The following is a 23,620-nucleotide window of genomic DNA, read 5'->3' as shown; positions in this document are numbered from 1 at the left end:
TTGCAAATCATAAAAATTTTTTACCGAAGTTCAGAGTCGGAGACCTCTACTTTAAGAGCAATATCATCTTCAGTGACGAAGCTCATTTTTGGTTTAATGTGTTTGCCAATAAGCAAAATATGCGTTATTGGTCGGGTTAAAATCCGCTTATCCTTCACGGATCAACACTTCATCAACAAAAAATAAACAGTTTGGTGCGGTTTACATGCCGGTGGCGTTAACTAGTAACATACTCAAAATCAGAGTTTACTAATCACTGAATTTGATAGTACACTCAATATTTTGTTGTTGGGCAACTGATCCTACCTGGAAATCAATATATCTTGAATCTATGTCAACAAGCCGACGACGTTCGAAGAGCTCAAAGCTAACATTGGAAGGGAAATTGTGACCGTTTCGGCTTTAATGTGTAACCGAACCATCCAAGGTATATTCATTTACAGATAGTGGCATTTGCCCAACAACAAAATATTGAGTGCACTATCTGTCAAACACAGTGATTAGTGCAACTCTGATTTTGTGTGTCACTAGTAACACGCGTCATTTTTCGTGTTATGGTTCTTAACTATAATACACACACACAATCAAAACTCGTTGACAGATAGGGCACTTTGCGAGAAAAATTGTACTAAGCTGTTTACGGTACACTACTTGGTAAATATGTCATGAATAGAGATGGGCGAAGGGTAGGTTAGGTTGAAAAGAGGGTGCAGATATTAATCCGCCCCATGTCACTATGGACATACACCTATGCCAGTAATCGGCTTGTTGTGTGATCTAAAACCTATAAAGTAACCTTTAAAAAGACAATTTTAAGTTAGGAATTCCGTGCTACTTACAAAATCCTTAATTGTTTTCGATACCTCTCCCCTAAGTTGGTTCATGTCTGGTATTGTGTCTCCGCCTAAGTGCCGGTATCTATTAGACGCAAAAGTCGGGCAATGACAAAGGAAATGCTCTAACGTCTCATCATCTTCCCCGCATGCCCTACACATGCTATCACTTGCCGCACCAATTCTACATAAGTGAGCTCGTAGTCCTATGTGTCCCGTTATCATACCAATAGCTATACTGATCTCCTTCATACTTCCTTTCAGTAATAGCCTCGTATTTTCACGATCTGGATCCCCATAGGATTGTCGCCTTCCTACCGACCGTTTCGCTGTTCCACAATGTTGAAAGCGCATTTGTCGCCCACTACCTTAACTCGGACTGCGTCGACCCGAAAGGCTTCAGGTTAACGAATTTTATTGACGACCGTCCTCTGGTCTTTACCGCCAAATCGTCTGCCCTTTCATTTCCCCTTACTCCGTTATGGCTCGGCACCCAAACGATGCGGATTTTTCCATCCTCAGAGAAGGCGTTAATCTCTTTTTTACACTGCAAGACTGTTCGTATCGGGGGATCGGTCTATATGGCAGCTATGTCCAAATGTTGTCCTATCTGGACGATATTCAACAAATCGGATGAAAAATTGTCCTTTTATGGGCTCAATGCTCTATATCGGGAGATCAGTCTAAATGGCAGCTATATACAAATATAGTCCAATTAAGGGGTACCAAAACTCGTTGTGCCAAATTTCATCGAAATACGATGAAAAATGCTCCTTTTATAGGCTCATTGCATTATTTCGAGAGATCGGTCTATATGGCAGCTATATCAAAAATGGTTCGATCCGGACCAGATTTACCAGGAATGAGTTCGTGTAATAAATTGATCTTTTATGGACTCAATACCCTATATCGGGAGAAAGGGAGGTCGGTCTCTAGGGCAGCTATATCTAAATACAGTCCGATCTGAATCACACTTCACAGAAATGGGTAGGGGTCTACCAGAACTCATTGTGCCAAATTTAATCGAAATCAGATGAAATACTTTAAGTCTGGAGATCGGTCTATATAGCGGCTATATATAACTAACATCCGATTTTATGAGATCAGAAGATCACGTTTATATACAAAGAATACGAATTCATCAAAAATTGTTTGGAAAATGCTATATACACAAGATATCTTCAAAATTATAAATATAAATGCGGTTTACATGCCGGCAGCGTCATTGAGCCATACTTCTTCGTCGAACTCTTGGGTTTTTATTGAATAAATATATATTTATTGGATAAATACCCAAGCTTTGGGTATTTACCCAGTAGAAACCCATCTAATGTCATGAACATAACGATTGGAATCGGCGACGAAGAAGTGTGGCTCAATGACGCCGCCGGCATGTAAACCGCACCAAACAGTTTTTTTTTTGTTGATGAAGTGTTGATCCGTGAAGCACAAGCGGATTTTAAACTGACCAATAACGCATATTTTGCTTATTGGCAAACGCATTATGCCAAAAAAAGTTGTCAAGTCCTTATTTGAAAATCCGATATGCCAAAAAAAGTTGTCAAGTCCTTATTTGAAAATCCGATACATTAGGTTGAGGAAAAAGGGGAGTATTTTTTTTAATCAATAAATGTCGACCACTTGGAGTTTATTATAGTGGTAAAGGGTTTGGATTTATTTTTATATAATTAGAAGCAGTTTGATCAAGATAAATTATGATTAAGCATCAGTGAAGATATATTTTACGATTGATTAAGAGGTTATTATACGATATGTATACTTATAGTTTTTTCAAATGTGGCAACTCCGAAATTTTCTTCTCTTGTCTCTTATTTCATCGAACATACATGTAGACATATGTCTATAACAAAGTACAATACATATGAGAATACATGCCGATTATAACGTGCGCTATTCGAATTTGACTTATATACAGGAAGTTGCAGCACATATATGTATAAAGCACATGTCGTCGAATAACACCTTTACAGAGGCAGTCTTAAATCAAACACACTCAGACAATTTTCATCCATTGTGATTCCACTACTACTACTACTAAATTTCCCACGAACATTCCATTAAGGAACAGAGGATACTTCTTTTATACCAATGAATGCAGTCCGATTAAAGTTATAAGCTCAATGGTAAGGTGCCTTCTTTTTTACGCCGAGTCCCATAGCGTCAACATTTGTTAGAGAAGTATTAACATGGCAGAATACCTCACAAATGTAACCAGCATTAGTAAGAAGATAACACCGCTTTTTCTGATGTTCTTACCGGAATTCGAATCCAGACGTTCGACGTCGTAGGCAGACATGCTAACCCCTGCCCCATGGTGACCTCCATCTGGATTTTCCGCAGTATTAACACGACAACCCTTCTGAATCTTCCATTCGTCGGGGCTTTTTTTTCGACATCGACAAACGGGTTGATAGTTGTCAATTAAAATAGAAAACACTTAGCAAAACTAAAGTCCGAAACAGAATGAGAGCTGGTTAGATTAGGTTATGTTAGGGTGACAGTTGCGACAGATAGGCCTCTAGTGGAAATCGAACCTACGACCCCCACACTGGCAATCCGAGCAAATAAACCTATATATTTTATTTCTTTGTATATTCCATAGGAACTAATAAGCGAGGGCGCTCTCAAAAGTAGCATTCTCAACATAATCTGCTTTTAGCTTGATACACCTCCATGGCCATCAACCGCAACTTCGACCTCTTCATTACTGGCAAATCTTTTTCCGCCAAAAATAGTTCAAGGGAGCTGAACCGGCGAAAATGGTGCTTGCTGAAGCAAATCGAACTTTTATTCATAAATCTTTGCCATGGTGAATTTGTGAACTGTTATCAACTTTTTCCATATTCACAAATTCACTGATATTGTTTTCTCTTCAGTGTTCCAATAAAAAACTAATCCCCCGGTTGCGGCTTGAAACGTAAAACATATGTGTTGGAAGGTTGCCACTTTTCACAAAAGTTTTTCATTTTCATACTATTACCGACATCTATATGTCAGGCCGGATACTTTTGGGACCGCACTCGTTGTTTTCTCTAGCAAGTACAATTTGTATCATGTCCACAACTTTTGGCATGGTTTTTAGCAACTAATGATTTTGTATTTTTTTAATCAATAATTATTAGGACACATGAACAACATGGTGCTAAAGGTCGTATTACATGATACGTATTATCATGTTTTTTCATGTACGATCAAATGTAATATCAAAAATGGCTTTTGGAATAAATATGCAATTCTTTCGACTGAAGTGAGCTCTTATTTCATCGAACATATGTACGTGTAGACACATGTCTACAAAAAAGTGCGAAACATAAGATAATACGTGCCGATTAGAACGCGCTCTATTCGTATTTAAAGATTGGTACTAAATTCGGTTTTCGCGGTGAAACTCCATATAAAAAAATAGGAGGAAAATATTGATGAAAAGTGTTCGTTTCGCTATAACTTGTTTTTTCATTTCGTGAAAATTTACATTTCACGACACCCAAAAAGAGCACAATCACAGTTGCTGCGCAACAAGTCGTTTGTTAGTGTTAGTGATCTTGATCACATGTACTTACTCGGGGTGGAAAAAAAATATTGTTTGTGGATGCATAAACAAGAAACCATTTGTATATAAATATAAAAATATCAATAAATATACTTCTAAAATAAATAAAAAATAAATGTTTCTTTCATAACAAACTTTTGTACGAAATAATAACGATTGTGAAAGTGTTGTGCTTTTGGTCTTGCTTTTTTATATTTAAATGGTAACATTTTGTCCAAAGAAACCTAGAAAAATCAAATGTGATAACCTTGGCAAACCACCGAAAGAACGATTTAGGGAAATTTTTCCCCCAAATAAAACATAGTACCAGCCTTAACGTACAAAAGGAAGGTATTGTGGATACAAAAAGTGATAGCATATATGTAAAGCACGTGTCGTGTAATAGCACCCTAAGATCTGAAGGTGAAAATATTTATATGAATCCATAACGACATTGTAGAACTTTTCGTATGGAAAAAAGAAAAACAGTGCTGTCGTTTCTTGATTTTAATGTTTCGGTTGTCCTTCAGGCCAATATTGATTATTTCATTACTTTCTTTCTGTCAATAAAGAGTGGATTTACTTTAAACTTCATTTATTTAGGTAATCGTATATCGATTGTTTCTTAGGAATCCTTGTTTCATTAAATACATACATTTTCGTACTTTAGATAGATAAGATTTGGTGAATTTTTGGTGCATCCTTATAAACATATATCGTGTGCTATTATAGTTAATACATATGTTTGAATTAATCGAATATATAAGCTATTTAAATCTTTTTGTTAGTTTTGCTACTTATACAATTCAATACAATACAATTTAAAGGAGTATTTTTAATACGTATTAGTTATAACTTTGATTTGAATATAAAGCTTCTTCGGCAATTAACACGGGGTTAAGTTTTAACTATTTTTGGATATCCTCATCTTTAATAAAAATTATTCTCGTTGAACATTAACGTGTACTTAATCTATGACACCACATTTTCAACATTGCAAAAAGCCGTTGACACAGATTATAGATGACTTACAACTATTATTCATTATGCTTTCACACAGACATCGAACAATTGCTCGTTTATGTCTTTTTAATATTTGTTTTTTATACCCACTACCATAGGATGGGGGTGTACTGGTCTCGTCATTCAGCTCGCAATATTGATTTACGGCTATAGAACGTATATATACTTAATATTTATATTCTTAGTCGTGCTTATGCGTATGTTCGAACAAAAGCTTTCACAAATGCTTGTTACTCAAGTTACTGGTCATTGGGGGATTACAATTGAGATGTTGTAGTATGCAATATCAATTAAATTCATATTGCGGCCGGACTCCTCTGAATTTTGTATTTTCTTTTTAAGTTTTTGCTTGTTGGAACAAGAAAACATAGAAAAGCCCATAAAATTAAAAAAAAAAATACAATATAGGGGGAAGAAGATAGGCATTAAAACATACAAATATAATAAAAAACTCGGCAGAGATTTGAATTAAATTTATATTGCATGTAAGTATATCAATTGTAATCAACCATGAGAACTTAGTACTAGGCTAAACGGGTAAAAAATTAAAGTTTGTTAAATTGACTTGACTTCGTTCAGGCCTAATATTTTGCCTTGCTAGGATGAAGTTTGGAATATCAAATACAGCCCTCAAACAACCATTTAAACAACCCGGACATATATAAGGTGAATCGCCCTATATTATATATATAATTTGTCCATTTTAGGTGGAATTTGGTATTTTAAGTACAACCATATGATCTAAAATGCATTATAAAAAAACCGATAGACCAATTTCTACACCCAGAAAAATAAGTTTGCTGAAATCAGCAAAAAATTATTTATCTAAAAAAAGACCATACCAAGTTTTTGAACTTGTTAACTACAAATAAAGCATATGTCATTTATTAATATACAGTTTTTTGCAATTTTAGGCGTATATATTATGTTTAAAATCATAAATATGGTAGAAGAAGTTTTTTGCCTGTAGAAAACTGAAAAAAAATTCAAAGCTATATATAGTCGTACTCTTAAATTCCTGAAAAACTTAATTCTTGTCTGGTCAACTAACATTTATTATCTAAATCTATATTTACCACCACTCAAACTAAAGACGGCAAAGATAGGTACATAAATATACATATATGTATGTAGCCACCAGACAGATAGATCCCCCATTCGACTTTTGAGACTAAAGAATGAAATTATTTTATTGAAACTAAATCGTTTCTAAAATGTCTAAATTTATCGCAGAATCCGTGGTGGTGGGTACAAAGAGTTTCCTCATTCTTTTTCAGCAATAGCAGAAACAATAAGCAAAAAATCTTGAATAATATTGTTGAAGCAATGATTTTTGATGTGAATTGTTCATTTTGCTATAAGATTTTTTTTGTAAAATCTTAAATGTACACGAATTGCAGGGATGCGAGAAGTGTACGGGTTTTGTTTATTTTTGAAGCAATAGTACCGGCGTCTTCTGTCTGCTGGATAAGCTGGTTAGTTAAAAAACTTGCATATCAAATTAAGAGATGTTTGGCTTGGAGCCTGTAAACAGATGAATAAATATTGACAATGAACAAAATCGTATATCTTCTAAAAGGAAAAAGGTTCAAAAACTTTCTTGAAAAGGCCCTGAAGACAAATGTAGACCAATTCAAGATATGGCTGTTCAGTTCTGTTTTTCGATGTTGAATGGAGTGATTACAATGGAAATGACTCATTGAAGTAAGCTAATTATCTATTAAAAACAACATAGATCAAATAGTAATGATAAAACACCAGACATCGAGCTTTACTATTAATTGGTGAAGTAAATGTGTGTATAAGTTGTGAAATCTTCTGTACGTCCCCCTCGGGTGGTCTATCAATTCCCCTACGGAGGATGGTACTATGTTCGTTTCCACAGTTGAAAACTCGCGTTTACTTTTTTGAAACACTAAAAAATCGAAATGATAACATAATTCAAGTGTTTTGCCTGTTAGGCCGAAGTTCATTTAATTTTACAATTTTTGTTCGTTTCTCTTTCGAGACGAGCTCAATGATCCGAAGTTTTCTTTGCAAATGAAAAAGGAAAGCCAGAGATCGCAACACACACCAAAAACTGAGTGACGCGTTTTGTCATTTGGTTAGAACAACTCATCGGCCATATTGCTGATTTCATTCAGTAGGACATTTCCTACTGAATGAAATCAACAAGTTTTTCTTGGAAAATCTATTATCTAAAAAAAAGTAATCACGAAAAAATGTCGCGAAAGTGAACATAGTACCAGCCTTTTCATACACGTAACTGTGTACAAGGGTACGCACATTATCTAAGTTCTTTTAAATGTACATACATACATATCGATCTAGTTGTGCACTTCCGAAAACAGCTTCCGGTGCTTCTATGGGTTGTGGCTAATTTCCAATAAAGTTTAAGCTATCTGTCGACCCAAATCTTATGGAATGCAGCTTTTCATTACGTTGGGAGCCAATTTGTAATTGCATAATTAATTTTGACAATTTTAAGCAGGCTGGCGGTGGTAATTTATATGTTGTATGTACACATGTATGTATACATGCATACAAAATGTTCTAGTGTTCAGTTTCGTTCTACTTACAAAATGGTGGTGGATGAGACCACAAACCACTTTCTGTGCAGATTATGCTGGGTTCCCCGACAAGCGTATGCCCTTCATTGCAACTAAATGTGATCAGAGCTCCAACGATGAGACGCCTTTGGTTAACGTTTGTACCGCCAATCCTTCCATTTAAGGGGGCTACTGGGGTTGGACACTGGATTGCTAAAAAATAAAACATAGTGTTTAAGGGACTTTATTGACATAATGAAACAAAAGTAAATCATTCATTTTTATAACAACCTCCATAGAATAGGAGGTATCAAGATATATTCATTTACAGGTAATGGCAGTTGCCCAACAACAAAATATTGAGTACACTATCTGTCAAAATCAGTGATTAGTGCAACTCAGATTTTATGTATGCTACTAGTTCGCCCTATTTTTCGTTGTTTGTGTGGGTTATGGTACTTAACTATAATACACACTCAATCAAAACTGATTGGCAGATAGTGCACTTCGCTGGATTGCTAAAAAAACAAAGCATAGCGTTTAAGGGACTTCGCTGACATAATGAAACAAAAGTGAATCATTCATTTTTATAACAACCACCATAGAATAGGAGGTATCAAGATATATTCATTTACAGGTAGTGGCAGTTGCCCAACAACAAAATATTGAGTACTCTATCTGCCAAAATCAGTGATTAGTGCAAATCTGATTTTATGTACTAGTTCGCGCTATTTTTCGTCGTTTGTGTGTGTTATGGCTCTTAACTATTGGGTTGCCCAAAAAGATATTGCGGATTTTTTAAAAGAAAATAAATGCATTTTTATTAAAACTTAGAATGAACTTTAATGAAATATACTTTTTTTACACTTTTTTCTAAAGCTTGCTGAAAGTAACAGCTGATAACTGACAGAAGACTTACTTTTTGGGCAACCCAATATAACACACACACAACCTAAACTGATTGACAGATAGTGCACTTCGCGAGAAAAAATTGTACTCCGCTGTTTACGGTACACTACCTGGTAATTATGTCATGGGTGGTATATTCATTAAGTCATTCCGTTTGAAACACATTGAAATATCCATTTCCGATAATACAAAGTATATATACATATGCTTAATCGTCAAATACAATTTAACGATGTAAGTGTCTCTTTGTCCGTTTGCCAATTTAAATCACGCTAGAGAATTCAGAACTTGAGATTTAGTGCGTGTTTTATGTTTTATGAGGTCGATATTGACATCCTATTTGTTTTATGTATATGTATTTGCCTAAGCTTTTCTTTCTGTATTGAATCACAATGGTATATGTTCACTTTAGTTTGGTTTGAATTTATTTCACTAGTATTTAGTTCAAAATTGTAGTTTCTAGAAATTTTGTAATTTTAATTATGTATGTATAATAAATGTTTGGTTTTGCTTCCTTATTTAACGTTTAATTCACCAGTTGTTTACACTAAAAATAAACGAAGTGGATCCAGTTCTGATTACATTGGAATAAGTGAACAAATAGCTTTGAACTAGCAGCCTGAACTACTGGGAAGCACATGGGCTTAGAAAATATATGTATATGTGCTAGTGTGCCCACCACTGACATAAACATATGTTCCTAGCGAAACAAATGTCTGATGTCAGACAATTCTGAGCACTTCCGGCAAAGTTATTTCGAGTTCGTTCCGAATTTTTTTTCCTCCATTTCGGAACGAATTCTGAATGATGTCTGGACAGTACTCGAAGGATAATTGTTTGCTCTTGTGTTTACTTCTTGTACGGTCTGTATTATTTGTTGCACCGCTAGTAGAAGTTTGATTTTTTTGTGTTCTCTTCACTTTGTGTTTCAGCATAAAAAGTGCTAGAGGGTTTAGTTGTTCTTAAAAAAATATTTTCTATTATTTATTTTATGCGAGAGATCCAAAGATGCAGAAATATGCCTTTTCGGCCGTGTGGAAAGGATTCTTTTACAACATGAGGGATCGAAAAATTCGGTCAGAATTCCATACCTATTTTATGACTTCAATTCAGAATTCGATACTCCACGTGGGAAAATACGTGTAAATTTAATAAGATTTCATTTCAGAATTCGGTTAGGATCCGAATTCGGATGAATTTGCCGACTATCGTTCAGATTTCTGATCGAATTCTGAACTTTTTGTTCACTGAGTTAGCACATTGGATATGGGTCATTTCATATCATAATGCAAATTAAATGTATTTCTTTTATAGGTCAAATAAAGAAACAAAAAAAGGTAAAAACTTTTATGAATTCAAATAGTAATTGATACATTTAAACAAAGTGGAAGTAACAAATTAGCAGTTGCATACTGTTTTCAAGGGTTAGCCAGGACTCTGATTTGTTGATGATTAGGTCTGCAGAGAAATTAAAGATTGAGTAACGATATAGTTGTAAATGGAATGAATAAAAATATTTTGCTACACCCAGAGAAAAGTTAATACCAAACGTGCTTATTTCAGTACCATACGGTATTGACAGGAAAGCAACACCGTATGCTACAAAAACAATACCGGATGGTTGTTGATCCCATAAAATGATCAGTACCGTTTGGTGCTAGCCTTATTACCGAAATGGTATTTGTTTTAATACCAATCTGTTATTGGTTTTATAACCAGAGCGTTATTGGTTTTAGTACCAAACCATTATTGATTATTGTAATGAATAAAAATATTTTGCTACACCCAGAGAAAAGTTAATACCAAATGTGCTTATTTCAGTACCATACGGTATTGATAGGAAAGCAACACCGTATCCTAAAAAAACAATACCGGATGGTTGTTGATCCCATAAAATGATCAGTACCGTTTGGTGCTAGCCTTATTACCGAAATGGTATTTGTTTTAATACCAATCTGTTATTGGTTTTATAACCAGAGCGTTATTGGTTTTAGTACCAAACCATTATTGATTATTGGAATGAATAAAAATATTTTGCTACACCCAGAGAAAAGTTAATACCAAACGTGCTTATTTCAGTATCATACGGTATTGATAGGAAAGCAACACCGTATGCTACAAAAACGATACCAGATGGTTGTTGATCCCATAAAATGATCAATACCGTTTGGTGCTAGCCTTATTACCGAAATGGTATTTGTTTTAATACCAATCTGTTATTGGTTTTATAACCAGAGCGTTATTGGTTTTAGTACCAAACCATTATTGATTATTCCAACCCGTAATGAACAAAAAAAAAATCTATTGAAAATAATATTAATCCAATTTATTCGACTATTTACGTTAATAAATAAAAAAAAGTAATGTTACACCATGACCAACCTCGATTATTTGTATTAAGCAATTGATTCCATCGATTCCCAAAAGTGGTTTTTATATGAATGCACCAACACAGCATCGTTTTCCACACAATGGACTATCATGGTTTTGATGTAGAATGCCCTTATAATTTTTACAATTTCCATTTTCACCGCTTTCGAGTATTTGAGCAGGTTTTTACGCATTCCAATTGTATTAAAACATTTTATTTATTTGTTTGACAAATATTTTATAATGACGACAATATCTTAAGTACAAAGCTCAACAACACTTCAGGCGCGATGAGAAGAATATAAAAATGACACAGTCAATTCTTGAGTTGTTCCGTGGCCCTTTTCTCCCCTTAAAAATGTTCATATATTTTTTGGCAGGGAATACAAACAAAATTGCTTTAAACTATGTTCAGACCAAAGTTGTTTTGAGCAAACGTCTCGCATTCCCTTTATAATGCTCTGAAAACGACTAGTTTTTCTTTTACAAATTATAAGGGCAAAACGACTAGTTTGCCACAATAAGAAATAAATCTTAACAATAGTGCATCGTAACATTTATGCTGAAGTGTGAAAAAGTGAAATTTTCAAAACATCTCAACTACATAAGCGAAACGACATAGCATTAATTTACGATGAAAAAATATATGTAGACACAAATAAACAACTAATTATCAACTGTTGGTATGTTTATTATTTGTTTCGGCTATATTTGTACAATAACTTCACTTCTATGTCAAACTAAATCAATTAAAAAAAAACACACACACAAATTTCGTGAACATTTGATTTTTGTTTAGTATTTAGGGGTTTTTTGTAATTGTTTTTTTATTGTTAAATTCAATGTTTTCTTACATATCAGTCCGCTTTGTAAAAAAATTACGTTTTAATTTTTCGAATGGGAATTCGAAAAATTGACTTTCCCCGCTATCACAGAACAGCTTATTTTGGCAGCGGAAAAGTGAAAATTTCGAAAAGTGATAGTGAGGTGAAACACAGAACACACCCGATTATCTGTAATAACATGATATCGATAACTATCCAAGACAACTTTGCATTTAAAGTCTATCCAGAACGTACGATTTGTACTTGATAAGATAAAACATTGCAACTGTACCAATGAAATATTATGTTCCTGTTTTTTTTTCAATACAGTCCAGAGCATGCGTTGTCGACGGTTATTGCAAGATAACGATAACAATCTATCCAATCCAACTTGGCAATGGTTATTTTTCCAGTACACCTGGTTTGCATTGAATGCATAATGCTAAAAAAACAGACCCCATATCTCTGCCTATTTTTTACAACTTCAAAAATTTGTTATCCGTGCCTTCACGTGACACTTAGTAGGATTGGCCGTCAGTTGAAAATATTTTTGTCCAAGAAATCGATTCCAATTTTTTTTATAAAAAATCATTCAAATGGGTATTTTTATATGGGATACTTATTTGAAATGGGGAATTTTTGGGGACAAACGATTTAAAATTTGGGGACAAGGCGTGGAAAATACTAGTAACCCTGTATCGAATAGCAGTTGTCTGAGTTTTGAGTGAGGTCGGTATAGAACTCCGTTTGGGATCTGTAGGTTCAAAACAAGTTTATTGCTGTCCGATCCTGAGTGTAGGTTGATTATAAAATTTTTTAATTTATTATTAAACACAACACAAGTGTTTAAAAAATTAATCGTGAAAAATATGTTTTTCAACAATGAGAAAAAAAAACAGTACCAGCCATACGATAGGTTTTGCAGTATGTACGTCGTGAACATGCAGATAGTTCCGTACAACTTTTGCTGCTAATCGATGTGTATCTTTCGTTGGGTTTTTGGGTGCCTTTCTGTATGGTATGCGTTGCTACTGTATCTGCAACCGGTCAAACAGTAAAGGGCGATACGTACGTGTAGTTTTAGCGTGGTAAACGAATTAGAAGAGTGGCAAGGTCAGTAAACGATTTGCTGTTTCAAAAGAGGTTTAGGATTTTAGTTTACATTGCTTTTTTCCTGTTCAAGGTCGGAGATAAGTAAAAATGTGGACACCTATGAATATCCGCTTGGGAAGCAATCTTCATCAATCCAAGGTCTAGACATGTCAGAAAGACGTGATCATACTGTTATTTGATGTCAGTTTTCGATTTGAATATGTTTCCATTAGATGAAATAGGGCCATGTTCGTAAAAAATCCAATTTTCTTGTTAATTTTCAACGATAGGGTGACCATATGTCTGGTAGGAATGTTTCCATAGGTCGTAAACTTGTAGAATTCTTCACAGATTTGGTCTTTCTCTGTACTTGAAAACTTAATTTGAAGTATCCTCCACCTCCCGGAATTGAGTGAGGATACAATCTGGGGATGATGTATTCGACTAAATAGATTGTTGCTCAGGTCCCCCCACAATCAAGCCAAGCTCTGTTTTTTGTATCGCGAAGCTGAGAAATCGAAGATCGAGAATGCAATGTCAAGTCCAATGAGGATGTCGATTGGTTCACGTATGTATGTATAGAAGTCTGAATTTGCCAAAGGTTGCTCGGAATTGAAGTCTTCGGGGTCTTTGTCTTCATGTCGAAAGTTCAACGGTAAGGTCTAAGCCAAAACATTTAAAATAAGATCGGAATCTAGAATCGAGCACAGTATAGAAACAAGAGCTTGTGTTGAAGTTTCCGTCACTGTTCGACTCAAATAAAAAATGTGAACTTAACTTCGCCTGGTCGGAAGTCTAAGTGTATCTTTCAATTTGTCTGAGATATACGGCTTTTCTTCTTTACTTAGGACGGAAGTAAATGGCAACAAATTAGTCGTGAAATATTGGCCAGGTCTCAAAGCTGCATTAAAATACGTCTGCGTCATAAAGAGCTAATATTAAGGAGTAGTGCTGGTTGCATTCAATACTGTGTGTAAAAAAGGGTACCGGTGGTCTATTAATTGAGCTAACTATGTTCGCATAAGCGTTGAGTGCTTTATGAAAGGCCGAGCGTACCTCCTTTAAATCTACAGGCTTATCGTCTTCGATTTTACTTTAATCTTTTTTCATTTCTTCCGAATATTAAAAATCAAAAAAGAACAAAATCTATGTCTTTTTAGACGGATGCCCTCTGACTTATCAAGTTTCAATAATAATTACTGAATATTTAAATATTTTGGTTCTTTATTTATAAATCAGGATTCGGATTTGAGTAACATATTTTCTAAATGAAGTTCGCATTAGTTAAAATGTGATTGAAGCTATCGTATAATCTAACATGGGATGCGACTTAAAACTATAGCTTAATCACATGTTTAATATTTGTACTATTTGTTGTATGGGTATCTTTGTATATTAACGGTATACTGTGTTTGGAATATTTCTTTCGATTAGTCTCGAAATAAAAATAAATGTAGGCAAAAACATATCTCTTGTCGATGAAATCATATGTGACCTGATGTAAACTTAAATTGCCAACTTCATATCTTATTCAAATCCCAAAAAAAGGAATTACAAAGTTTGGATCCTATTTTCAGCAAAAATCTCATAAAAAATTTCGATTGGCCCAAGGGACCAGTCCACGATAAATTAAATGTGTAATTGACAAAATTTCATCTATAGAATTACTTAATTTTTTTACAAAATAACTCTGATGGAAGACATGTCAAAATATGCTAACTTATCGTTAAAAAATAATGGTTCATGAACAATGCATCAAAACCAATCCATTTTCTAAAATTTTTCTAAAAGTGCAAAACTAAGTGCATGTACCAATTTTGTTCACAATTTTTTGTAGGGACATAATTATTGAAAAATTCAGTAATTATTAATGAAACCTGATAATACCAAGAGCATTCGACAAAAAAATATTGGTATTGTTCTATTTTTGGTTTTTAATATTCGAAAGAAATGAAAAAAGTGAAACAACCACTCGGTTTTGCCTCCCATTGTATATCGTCTTCAGTATGACTGCTGCTGGCATGGAATTCCTCAAAATCAATAAGGTCATTGTAGGCATATGTATATTTGTACACAAAATCCACCTTTAAATTTTTATTGAAGTTAAAACAATATCGAAAAAATTAAAACGTTTGAAGTCTGGACTCTGCTAGTGTGCGAAACTATCCAAAAAGGTTGAAAAAGTCGTTCTTTATGATGTTCTAAAGTTCCCGAGGGAAGTTAAAAATTCCATGGTGGCAACCGTCATAGATAGGCATGCAGTTTGTGTCGTTTGCAATTTCTAAACATGCATTATTTCCTTTCCCATGAAGGAAACTATGGCGTGCTGTACGTATATAGGGTTTCGGCAGTTTTAGATTCCAATATGTATGTTTCTTTTCTTTTTGCTGTAAATATATATATGTAGATAGACTAGTTGAACCGGGCCCGATCCGCTGCGCCTTCTTTTACTTTATATGGAACAAAATTGTCCTTTGAGTATATATTTTCGACAAAAAAAGAGCTTTTAGTGAAATGCCATGCTACGAAAAAAGTATATGCATATCGCTTGACTAACAATATAACAATATAAGTGCCTTTATCTGAATTCCATATGAACTTCATTGGACAACGAATTCGCTCGGAGGGTTTATTGCCATTCTAAAAAGACTTTATTTCCGCTCGATATTCTCATGGTATCCGATTTAGGAGTGTTTTCGGGGGTGAGATGGTCTGAAAAAAAATCAGCATCAAAATATCTCAAATATTATTTATTTAAACCCCATATTGCCATTGGTTTAAGAAGGATTTATAGGATGAGGCGTCCCCCAAAATACTTGGCCCCAAAATTGGTTATCAAATTAGTTTTCAAATTTCAAATACCTTTCATTTGAGCCACATATTGGCATGGTCTGCAAATTTTTACTTTTTGGGCGGTTTTTGGGGATAGAGCGTTGCCCCAAATACATGACCCCGCAGTTGAATATTCGTATTCAACTCCCAAATACCTTTAGTTGACCCTCATATTGCGATGGTGAGTAAAAAAGTGCTGTTTGTGATCTATTTCGGAAAAGGAAATTCGTCCCGAAAGTGGGTATCAATTTCACATGAGCCACACATTGACATGGTAGGTAAATATGCCCGATTTAGGAGTGTTTTGGGAGTGGGGTGGTCCCCCAAACACTAAGCTCCAAAAAAATATCAGCTACATGCTCTATTTTCATGTATCTATCGGTTCAGCTATTTTTGAGTCTATAAGGAACACACAAACAAACTGACAAACAAACACAAATTGATTTTTATATATAAGAAGACTAGCTGGTCAGGGCCCGCTCCGCTGCGCCTTCAGTCACTCTCTTATTTTATCTGAGCCCTATACTGGCACGGTCCAAAGGAAAAAACAGGACGGAAAAAAGTCCTGTTTGGGAGTACTGGTACGGCCTTTCAGATATTTCGCCCCAATGTGGATATCATATTGGGGTTCTGCTCCCAAATTTCTTTCATTTGAGACTTATATTGCTATGGTTGGTAAATATATCCGGTATGAGTTTTTTTTCGGGGTGTGGTGCACCAGATTCGCGCTCTTGTCTCGAATACCTTTTATTTGAGCCAAATATTGTCATTATTGGTTTAAATTTTTATTCGGCCACCTTAAATAAGTATACAAAATTCCTATTTTTGAGTTATTATAAACAAACAAAATCTCGCCTAAATCGCCACACCCATCTTCGAGATCTGGCGTTTTTGAAAATAGGGTAAAAGGGTAAACTTAAATGTGCGGATCCTCATTTAAGTGTGGATGTTAGATCTACTTCATTCTCTTGCTTTTGGTGGTGAATTGGAGTAGCCAAACCCTTTGCCCGAAAGTGGATATCAGATCCCAAAAACCACATTTGAGCTACATATTGCTATAGTCGGTATATGGGTGTGGCTCAGGGGGAGTGTATGAGGTGAGTCGTCCCTGAAATACTTGGCGTTAAAACAGATATTAGATTTGAGCCACCTTTTTGCCATAATCCACCAATGCGTCCAGTGGGGCGGCCACCCACTCATTTAGTCCTGAAAAAATATCAGCATCGTGCTTATTTGAGACGCAATTTCAATTGGTTCAGGGGGAGTTTATGGGGTGAGATTATTCAAAACGTTTTCTACTATCAAATACCTATTATTTGAGCACCTTATTGCCACAGTAGGCAAACATGGCCGGTTTGAAGGGAGTTTAGGGGACGGACCCTGAAATAATATCAGCATCGTGCTAGATCACGATTTTTTTTGTGCCCTATAATGTCAAGCATTTTGAAGGTGGCTATCAAGATATTCAGGGCAACAGGTCTCATTCAGATCCGCACAAATTAATTTGTTTTGTATTGGTTATCTTCATTTAAAATTATATTTTAAAGCTACCACTTGGGACACCACATTTTTAAAGATCCGGAGGTTCTCCTGTGTCTATCCCAATTTGAGGGTAACAATTTTAATCTACTACCTTTTATTGCTGTCCTATTCTATTCTGATCGGTTTCCATATATTTAACTCCTTTTTTGGGTAGGATAGGGGGAGGAGGATTGCCCTCTGACTTTAACTCAAATATTTTTTTATTTCCTTTTTTGGGTAGGATAGGGGGAGTACAATATATTCTCGGTCATCCTACATGACAGTTTGTTGAGTCGCTCCCCCTGACGGGAAGACCCAAATGACAATTTATTTCAGTCCTATATTCTTGTTATATACATGTTCTGCTGAATGGCTGGACGTTACCCAGATTTTTGATTCCTTATATCAACATTAAATTCGAACTCTACTGACATAATCCATATTGTTCCAATTGGTAAATAAGCCCTGCTGGTGGTTTGGGGGGTGGGGAAGCGCTTTAGATACCATACATTTTTATATCAGTTTCTTACTCCACTTTTAAGTACTTTTCATTTCATATCCATATTGTCCCAATTGGTAAATATGGCCTGTTGAAGCGTTTTTGGGGGTGGGGGCCCCTTAGGCACCAAGGAATAATTGTTTTTGAGGGTGGGGAGGCCCTTCAGACACCAAGGAATAGATTTTTGTTTTACATTTGTACTCTGCTTTTAAATAAGTTTCATTTAATACCCATATTGCCCAAAGCGGCTAAAGAGTCCTGTTGGGGTTTTTCATTTGCTCGTCATGGGGCTCGTCATTTGCTGTCCAGTTTTGAGAGCACAAAAATTTCTCCGTTATTTCAATCCTCTCTAATTATTGACTTCTCTTTTATCCAGTGAATTTTCAATAGCGATAAGTTTAAATTTGTCATGGTCTTAACACCACCATAGGATGGGGGTATACTAACATTGTCATTCCGCTTATAACACCTCGAAGTATTGATCGCCAACCCTTTAAAGAATATACATACGTTCATGATCGTCTTAATATTCAGTGTCGATCTTGCAATGCCCGTTCCTCCATCAGTCAAAATCATAATATTGTTCGAACGAATGAAAACATCCGTTTGAAATGTCCGCAGATACTTCTTTTTGATGTAGGTCGTTGGGGATTGAAAATGGACCAAAGTTGTTCATGTTTTGATGATTCAAGCGCCTAGCTTTACTCCCTCGAAGTTAACGTGCTTTCTATAGACAGACAGTTCGACTGGCTAAATCGATTTTGAATGTCAAAACGATACACCTTTTCGGGTCTCAGATCAGTTATTCGATGAGTAACAAACGGAATGACGAAATAAGTATTCCCCCATTCTTTGGTGGAGGATATTAAAAGCTTTAATTATTGTTTCTGGTCTTAATTTGTATATAGCAAATAAGTTTAAAGTGGTTTTTGTTTTGACATTTGATGTCGTAAATGCTACTTAAGAAATTTAAGTTTGACAACGTGACCTACCTTTGCACCTGGGAACTGGGCCACTCCACACGCCCGTCGGATCACATTCCAAACCCGGTGGACCGGTCAATTTAAAGCCCCACTGACATTTGAACACCGCCCGCCCCCAAGCAGATGTATTCAATTCTACCAAACTTAGGTGGGGATCATCTAAAATCAAACGTGGGCATTGAACAGCTTGACAATTAGGTGGCGGCGATGACCAATTGCCGGAAGCTAAACATGTTGCATTTACAACGCCATCCACTCGAAAACCAGGTGGACAACGATACATGGCCCTTTGGCCAAGTTTGTTACCTTCTAAGCGTAAGGAGAGCGGAGGCGCCGGTTCTGGAAGCTGCGGGCAAGTGGATGTAGCCACAGCAATACTAATGCTGTTGGTTAATCCTCTGGGCGAAGTGCAAGTAAATGTGCCAGAATCATTGCTTTCAATGTCTTTAATAGTAAGGCGATAACGGAGATTTTTGTCTTCGTGGTTCCAACCTGTAAATGAAGAAGTGGTCTTAAAATCATTACTCATTGATGCAAGAAAAGCAACTGCTCCCAGAAGCAAACAATCGATCTACATACCCGTTTGATATTGCATATACCAACTAGTCCATGTCCACTCGGGGATCCCACGCACGCGAGGGTACATACAGTCCAGAAATATTGTGCTGTGCGGCAATACGGCTAGCACTCCAGAAGGTTCAAAGGACCCTGAACCATTTAATATGCGGTATTTAATAGAGGGTGCGCTATCGTCCGAGAAATTGGTAAGTAAGGTGGTGGGCACGCATGATGGCATGCGTGGAGCCCACAAACCATTTGAGCACAAGACCCTTGATTCCCCCAGCAGCTTGTACATACCCAAATCTTTGCATCTAGCCTGCAGCGAATGGCCATGTGGTAGATCCCATCCCACATTCTTTGAAATACAGCCATTGAGACATCAAAATATTTTTTCGATTGGAGTCGCATTCAAAAAAGGGGTTCGTACATATGGAGGTCATCAGTTTTTTATGTTTTTTTTTTTTTTTTTTTTTTTTTTTAATAAAACGTGCGTAGGAAGAAAAGTAAAGTCAGTTATATACAAATGAAAGAGAGAAAGAGGGAGAGAGAGAGAGAGAGAAATAGAGACACACATACATCACAGCCGATAATGTTAAAAAGAGAGCGAAACAGAGAAATCATAGAGAAAATACATCACTGTGAATTGAAGCATCTGACAAACAGACAAAAGGAAGATGGCAAACTTTGGTGACGTATTTGTAGATGGGTGAATTGGTGTGGTGTGATTGGTTTTAATGTTTTTTTTTGTTGGTGTTTGGTGACAAAACGTGCTCTTTTTGTTATCAGTTCTCTGTTTACGGTTGTGGCAATCCCTGCCTTTTCAGCCTTATTTATGGTGTGTTGAAACTCGCAAATGCTATTTAAGGTGATTTAACAAAATACATACAGTGACAGGGCAAAGCGATGAACATTTCAAGCCACAAATGCATGGCGTGTAACGTTCTCATCGCCCATTGTCTTTAAAAATCAGTTAAAGTCGCTGTTGTGAAATCTATACGTAAAAGCCAAAATCATCATCGTACAACAAAAAAAATCACTTGTTGCATTTTTATGGTTTTTTGATTTTTAGGAGTTTAAAAAAATCTACGATACTTGTGTTGTAAATTAAATGCTAATAAAGTTCTCTGTTAAAGTTGACTCAATTCAAATGTAAAAAACGCTTTGAAAGGGCCTGTAAATTTGACTCACAATTTGTGTATTGGAAATAAAATTCGATTTGGACGTACGATTGCGACGAGAACGGTAGATGGGGGTCTGCAAAAAAGTCCAAAATAGAAAGAAAAACCAAAGAAAAAGAAACAAATAAAGATATGTTTAAAATTTCTCTTTCGATTTTTTTTTGCCAGTTTTTTGTTTTGGTTTTTTTTATAGAAGGTAGAATAGAATAAAGGAACGAGCAAACGAACGATACAAGAAGTTCTTTTTAAAACAAAGTTCAATGAAATTGCGGTGACGTTGCTAATAAACTATTTGATTTGGTCAATGGCAATAAAGCACCCAAGTAGGCTACATAAAAGGTATTTTAGGTTGATAGATACTTGAATTGCAATGGGCTGCTTCTTCTAAGGGATGAGTGGTGGGGTGGTTTGGTGATCGTGTAGGTTATATGCTGGCAACTAACCAGCAAGCGTGTTTTTGTGTCAGTGTGACGAGTGGAGTGCTCAAACAAAACTTGGAATAAATCTGGGTTCCTGTTGCAGTTTTTAAACTTACCACAGAGATGTTACGATAACTCAACAACAAATGTGGCGGAATTCTTTGGACGTGGCATGATTTGTATAACGGCTGAAATTTCACATTTCCGTTTTCATCTGAGCGAGAGAGCAATAGTTGGTGATCGTTGTTCGTAGGTTATCGGTTATAAATAAAATAAAAATTTTCATTTCAATTACAAACGACGAAACATTTCGATAAAAATGAATAGTGCTTTTAACTTGTTGCTTTTGTTGACCTTTTATTAAATTTTTATTTTGAACAAACAACTCATTATCCTAATTGATTTTAAACGATTTAATGGGAATGTTACTAAACTAGTTTTTTAAATTATGTTTTGTAAGTTGATAGAATACATTTTTACATTACAAATTAAGCTCTAGAGTTATGTACTTCGCCAACAGAATTTGTTATTCGAGAAGGAAACCAATTCGATTAATCGCTAACAGCAAATGTTTCAATCCATTTTACTTACTTACAGATGTAGTTACACACGCGTATTTACATCTTTAGGTTCAGTGTAATCAATTAATTTTTTTATTTAACTGGTTATGTCTTATAAACGTAAACCCTTTTAAAGTTCTAAAAAACAAACCTTTCGATAAAGTAAAAAATTCATCTGCATATTCCTACTACAATTTCTGAAACGAAAATGATCTAGCTGCCGCAAAGGTAAATGTTAATAAAATATTTTCGAAAAAAAATTCATCTAATTTGCTGAAATGACGAAATTTGGAATAAAGCTATCTGTAATGTAAGAAATTTCAAAAACATTTTGTAATGATAAATTTTGATCAAATTTTCATTTAAGACCATACTTGTCATACTTACCACTTTTCGTAAGACAGAAAAAGTGCTAAGTATGACAAAATATAGTGAGACCATTTAAGAAACCGGTTATTTTTGGCGGGAAACCGATTCATCAAAAACCCAAAGAAACCGACTACTATAGTTAGCTCAAGAAACCGAAAACCTGGATTTCAAAAACCAAAAAGTAGGCTAGTCTTTGAATTGTATTTTATATGGAACATTTCAAGGCGTATTTATAAGGAGGCCGCATCGACGAATTCCTACAATAAACCATCTTTTTTGGGAACTTGATATGGCAAAATTTGTAAACAGGGCGAAGGAAATTCGATTCGCCGTGACATTTAATTTTTTTGGGCAAATTTGTTTTGACCAATCAGAGCAAGAAGAAAGAAGTTTATTTATTTTTAAGTGACAAGCAAAACAAATTTGACTAGGGTAGTTCTGGCTCCAATTGGGCTTGGATTGATTCCAACTTCGTAGACATAGGTGTAAAGTTTATGACTCTCTGGTGGACATGAGGTTTCCTCCAGAATGGAGTTCATACTACATTGACGAGCATAATAATAATTAGCGTTCCACTAGCAAAGGGCTCCAATAGGAATATAGTGACAAGAGCTCAATCACGACGGTTTTTTGTACCCCTTTTTAAGGCTCTTGGACATTTGTGGGCCGTTCAGAGTACATATAGTATGCTGCCAAAATTGGACAATGGGCTTGACGTAAACCTCCGAAAGATAAAGTTGCTGCTATTCACCAATATGAGGTAACTTGGTGTATTCAGGGGATCTACCACTCTCACTACTAAAAGGGGTCTTGACAAGACATTGCAATGTCTGGACTTTGAAGTCGCGCTGGACACATGGCGGACTTACGCATTATAGACAGTTGAGCACCTATTGCGCCACTGCCTGAAATTGCGGGGGTAGGTGTAGGATTATGGCTAAACGAAACTCTTTTTTCCTGTCTAAATTATTTCAGGCACATATTCCTTTCTTCATTCTTGACTACAATTGGCGTTTGAAATGGCATATTGGAGGGAACTTTTCCAGCTCGCCTGGCTGGCTGGCATTATACTGCCGTAAATTATGTCTGTGTTCTTCAGCGCATTTTGAATATTTCTCGGGGGCGACACAATGAACCTAAGTTCCCTGAGCGAAGCTGCAAACACAAAAATTAATTTATAAAATATTCATTTTGAAGTTCATATTTATATAAAGCAAATTCAAAAATTAACTGATATATCAAGTTCCATCAGCTGCGAACTTAATTGTAAATTGCTGAACGAACAACTTCAGTAAATTGTAATACTAACAATAGGTTATGGGTCACACCGAAAAAAATTAGAATTGTTAAATTTTGTGGAAACAATTCTAAAAATTGAAAATTTCGCGTTGAGAACCATTTATCTGTCGCAGGATGTCTTGACGATTGCTTTGGATTTGGTGCGACAGACCCTTTTGTGAACAACAAAAAATGGTTCAAAAACATTTTACTATGTTCAGACCAAAGCTGTTTTGAGCAAACGACTCGTTATTCCTTTACAATTTATAA

The 23,620-nt window shown here is 35.5% G+C and overlaps 1 protein-coding gene across 11 annotated transcripts in view; it reads right to left on the bottom strand.

The window, feature by feature from the left end:
- The window catches only part of LOC106092252 (locomotion-related protein Hikaru genki), a 59,358-nt gene that overhangs the window by 14,097 nt on the left and 21,641 nt on the right, over positions 1–23,620 (bottom strand). For 5 of the 11 annotated variants that reach the window (XM_013259047.2, XM_013259046.2, XM_013259043.2 and 2 more), the window contains exons 5-9: positions 21,260–21,357; positions 20,735–20,800; positions 19,565–19,901; positions 18,995–19,477; positions 7,986–8,168 (exon numbers count right to left, since the gene is read on the bottom strand). In XM_013259047.2, the coding sequence (XP_013114501.1) occupies positions 7,986–8,168; positions 18,995–19,477; positions 19,565–19,901; positions 20,735–20,800; positions 21,260–21,357 (1,167 nt within the window). Of the gene's footprint in view, positions 1–4,961; positions 6,931–7,721; positions 8,169–18,994; positions 19,478–19,564; positions 19,902–20,734; positions 20,801–21,259; positions 21,358–23,620 lie in introns of those variants that run through there. The other 6 variants (XR_001222124.2, XR_001222125.2, XM_013259050.2 and 3 more) reach the window with 6 other exon arrangements.

This window comes from Stomoxys calcitrans, chromosome 5, assembly GCF_963082655.1.
Source record: "Stomoxys calcitrans chromosome 5, idStoCalc2.1, whole genome shotgun sequence".
NCBI classification, from domain to species: Eukaryota; Metazoa; Arthropoda; class Insecta; order Diptera; family Muscidae; genus Stomoxys; species Stomoxys calcitrans.
The sequence above is the reverse complement of the archived record's forward strand: the minus strand, read 5'-3'. Positions and strand labels throughout refer to the sequence as shown.